Source organism: Lactuca serriola, chromosome 8 (genome assembly GCF_051521515.1).
Source record: "Lactuca serriola cultivar US96UC23 chromosome 8, Lser_US96UC23_V15, whole genome shotgun sequence".
Classification (NCBI taxonomy): domain Eukaryota; kingdom Viridiplantae; phylum Streptophyta; class Magnoliopsida; order Asterales; family Asteraceae; genus Lactuca; species Lactuca serriola.
The window spans coordinates 175,912,807-175,917,678 of record NC_136415.1 but is presented as its reverse complement, the minus strand read 5'-3'; the positions used below and the strand labels follow the sequence as shown (position 1 = coordinate 175,917,678).

The 4,872-nt window shown below is 30.5% G+C and overlaps 1 protein-coding gene across 1 annotated transcript in view; it reads left to right on the top strand.

The window, feature by feature from the left end:
* The window catches only part of LOC145067631 (protein FAR1-RELATED SEQUENCE 4-like), a 4,606-nt gene extending 1,472 nt beyond the window's left edge, over positions 1-3,134 (top strand). The window contains exons 5-8 of the mRNA XM_079014728.1: positions 1-121; positions 242-793; positions 986-1,528; positions 2,973-3,134. The exon at positions 1-121 is cut by the window's left edge and continues 138 nt beyond it. Coding sequence (XP_078870854.1) covers positions 1-121; positions 242-793; positions 986-1,528; positions 2,973-3,134 — 1,378 coding nt within the window. The remainder of the gene's footprint in view (positions 122-241; positions 794-985; positions 1,529-2,972) is intronic.
* Positions 3,135-4,872: the final 1,738 nt, after the last annotated feature.

Genomic DNA, 4,872 nt, shown 5'->3' with positions numbered 1-4,872 from the left:
TCCACCTAAGATTATAATGTTTGATCAAGATCTGGCAATCAAAAAAGCAGTTGATGAATTGTTACCACTATCCAGTCATCATTTATGTATATGGCATATAACAACAAAATTACCAAAAAAGGTATACATACCACTATTATTTTCTACAATTGAATATTCTTTACAAAAAATTTCTTATTTAATTTACAATTTTTGTTATTCTTTGTATTCTTACATTTTTATGTTGTTTTTGTTTTTTTAGTTAACTTGGGAAATTGCCAACAATTCAGACTTTAAGAAACGTTTCAACAGCTTGATATGGAATGCAAAAATTAATGAATTAGAGTTTGAATTCGGATGGGACAGTATGATTACAAAATTTCATCTTGAGGATAATACATGGTTAAGAAAGATGTTTGGTTTGAAGAGACTTTGGATTCCTGCATTTTTCAAGAATGTTCCAATGTCCAGTTTGATGAGAACCACGTTACTCTTAGAAAGTCAAAACTGGTCTTTTCAGAACACTAGACTATCCGGATCATATGTTGTCAATTTTATGATGACATTTGACTTGGTCATGGAAAGACAAAGACACACTCAAAATTCAACGGATTTCACAACTACAACAACATTTTCGAAGAACATTATATATCTTTCTTATGAACCACACACAGCAAAGGTTTACACTAGAAGAATATTTTATCAAGTTCAGGAAGAGATTTTTGAATATGAAAAATCATGCTTTATCACAAAAGTCGTAATTGATTCTTCTGATGGTGTCGACATGTTTGATGTCTTAGAGAGAAAGAAAAGTGTTAGCACACGGACAAAGGAAGTTGTCCCCGATCAACCCTAGGAGGAAGAATATCATTTTGATAGTCTTGTAAAGGACAAAGATTTTAAGGTATGTTTGTGGTATTAATTGATATTGAAATTAATTAAAATTCACATCATAGACATATTAATTGATATTGAAATTAATTAAATTTTCATCAATAAAATGTAGGTTACTCACAACAAGAGTGAAGGATCCTTCATGTGTACATGCATGCATTTTGAACATGTTGGAGTTCTATGCAGGCACATATTTTCTGTTATGAGGCACTACAATCTTGAAAAAACACCTGAAAGATATATATTGGAATGTTGGTGTAGAGACATAATTCCTCCAGAATTATTGAGGCGTCGGTTTAAGAATTCTCAAATGAACGGAAAAGTTGACCAGGCAGCAATCGACATCTTTTTAACTGTTGATCACTGTGTCTCATTTTTGAGTCATGATCCAGTGAAGTTACATGAGTACTTAGAGGAGATAAATAAGTTGAAAATGAAGTACCGCCTTTCATCTTCGTTTGACAATTTGGTTAACAGGAATCATTTTCAACAGATTATAGGTGTTACTCTTCCAAAGGAACGTGAAATTGAGAATCCTTCTATAATCAACAACAAAGGTTATGGTACTCGTGGAAAAAGACTTAAAAGTAAAAAAGAGATGTTGACAAATCAATGTCATAAACCAAAGAGAATGTGTAACTCATGCAAACAGAAGGTTAATCATGATAAGAGGAATTGTCCCTTGAAGGCTAAAGTAGTGTAGTCTTTTTTTGTCCTATTCATGCAACAAATTAATTAAACGACTTTATGTTTTTCATTTAATTTCTTTTTCAATAAAGAGTACGTGTTATTTAGATTGTTATAAGTAGCTAAGTACTCATTGTTATAAGTAATTATTTCCTTTATTCTTTGTTTTGTTATTTTACCTTCACCTGTTCTAGTTTATTATTCAATACAGAATCATTTTTAAAACTATGTTTTATAATTAATTCTTTCATAATATATACTATCACAAGCTATTATTTGATTTATTACATGTAAATGTAGCATACTTGGGAACCATTAGTTACACGTAATACCAAACAAATTTTTTCTTAGAATCTATTACAAATAACAACATTTTTACATTCACGTTTTTATTATTTAATACCAAAATATTAAAAAAATATATATCTACCAGAATGTCCAGGTAAATGTAATTAAAATTATTATTCAATACCATATTAAAACACAATATTCTAAGAGATTATCCATGTAAATGATATATATTTTTACAAAATATTATTACTGATTGTCAATGCAAATCAATCATCCTAGGAACCACCAATTTCAATTATTGTTTACTCATATTCCTAATAAATCAACCATAAAAAAAAAATCACATTCCATAGATATTTGTTTGAATCACCAATAAAATCATATCTTATTCATATAAGAGTTCAAAAAATTGTCACCACCCAAAACCTTTAACTTTTATTTCATTCATAACTCCATAAACCATCATTTTTTTTAAATAATGATGTCTATATAAATCATACGTGATTAGATACATATAATCACAAATGATTATATACACAAGAAAAAAATATCGATTCATGAATATTATCACTATAAATCATATGCGATTTAATACATATAATCACAAGTGATTAAGTACATGAGTACAACTATTGAATTGAGAAAGAAATAATGAATCTTGTCCACATACGTCATATGTGATTAAATACATATAATCACATGTGATTAAATATATTAGAACAATTATTGAATCGACGCAAGAATAAATATTTTCCATACGAATCATTTGTGATTAAATATATATATATATATATATATATATGTATGTATGTATGTATATATATATATATATATATATATATATATATATATGTGTGTGTGTGTGTGTATATATATATATATATATATATATATATATATATATATATAATTACATGTGATTAAATACACAAGAACAACTATTGAATCAACACGTGAAAACAAATATTGTCCATGTAAATCATATGTGATTTAATACACGATGCCAATTATTAAATCGAAAACACGAAAATAAATGCGACCCACGTGGTGGTGATAAATGCGACCCACGTGGTGGTGATGGTGACCTAATGAATCAAAAACACAATAACAAATCTTTATAGGTGGGGGTCGGGGTGGTAGCGGCGGGTAGTGGAGGCGGGGTGGTGGTGGTGGTGTGTGGTGATGGGTGGTGGTGGGTGGGTAGATGGTTGCAAGTGGTGGTGATAGTGACAGGTGATGGTTTTGGTGGGTGGTGGTGGCGAGTGGTGCTAGTTGGGTGGTGATGATGGTGGGTGGTGATGGTGGTGGTTATGGTAGGTAGTGATGGGTGGTGGGTGGTGGGTGGTGGTGGTGGCTAGTGATGGGTGGTGGTGGTGGGTGGTGTTGGTTGGGTGGTGAGTGGTGTTAGTTGGTTGATTTTTTAATTGTTTGTAACTATTTTTTTATTTATATGAATATTATTTTATAATTTTAATTAAAAAAATTGTATGGTCTAAATTTGTTCTCAAATGTTCTCGGGATAAGAAATATTCTCGATTGAACGTTCCGCTAATGTAACATGTATCTTTATATATTAACATTAATACAAGCAAGCCTAATCAAGAGAGTTTTCCACATAATTCATCATCACCCTTGATTCCGTTTTCTTCATTTAGCAAATTAGTGTATTCAAGTGTGTATTATAATATGTACCTTCTAACTTGTATTGAGCTTAACCTAAATTCCAGTCGGTTTTCTATAAATCTAAATTACATAAAATGTGATGACACTAAATTCATCGTATATATAAACAACTCGAATTACAACTTTTTATACAAGAATCTTGAAAGAGGATATTTGTCTTGCTTAAAGTAAATCTAGGAAACAGGAGCCGTACAACTTTACATAAATCCACTACCATGTCATATGGTAGTAGATTAATATGTCTACCGCCTCTGATAGGGGTGAGCAAAAACCGAACCGCAAACCAAAAAACCGTATAAATCAAAACCGAAAAACTGAAACCGAAATGAAAACCGATGGTGCGGTTTTTAGTTTTGCAAAAACCGAAAATACTCGGTGCGGTGCGGTTTCTAGTCTCGCAAAAACCGCAAAAAACCAAACCGAACCACATATATATATATATATATATATATATATATATATATATATATATATATATATATATATATATATATATATATATATATATATATATATATATAAGTGTTGATATTTGTGAAGAGTACTAATGATGATATTATTGTTTTTATGAATACATTAATTGATATTATTGTATTAATTGATATTATTGTATGCATATGTGAAATAAATATTATATTAAATTTGTATTATGTTCAAGCGTTAGAAACATGTTGGATGAGTGGTTATGTAATTTGATTTCAAACTAAGAGGTGGTGATATCGGTTCATCTTCAAAAAATGATTAGCACACCTCATTTGAGTCAAAGTAACTCGCCGAGTTACTTGAGTTTTAGTAAAAATACAAAATGAAAAAAAAAAAAAAAAACTAACAAAAAAACCGAACCGCAATAAAAACCGCAAAAACCGAACCGCATAAAACCGAACGGTGCGGTTTCTAAATTTCAAAAAACCGAAGTTGCGGTTCTCGGTTCGGTTTTAGCCAAAAACCGTACCGAACCGCACCATGCTCACCCGCAGCCTCTGATTTTGAAATTGAAATTGGTGGATGGGAACGATATCAAGTGATGACAGCAAGTAAGGATGTTCAAAGCAAGAAACTGAATCTGAAATATAATACAACTGTTTTTTGTTTTAGAAACATAACTGAGCTTTATTTTTAAAAGGAAATAACACAAATGCTCTACAAGGTTTTTAGGATTAGTCGATTCGGTCTCTAAAGTAATTTAGGTCTCGTTTGATAGTTTCTGTCTGGGAAAGTGCTATATGGTAAAGTGTTGTCTGGGAAAATTTTCTGACTAAGAAAGAAACCATGTTGTTTGATTGTACATCTGATTGACTGTGCTGAATGATAAAAAAAATAATAATTGAATAAAAAATA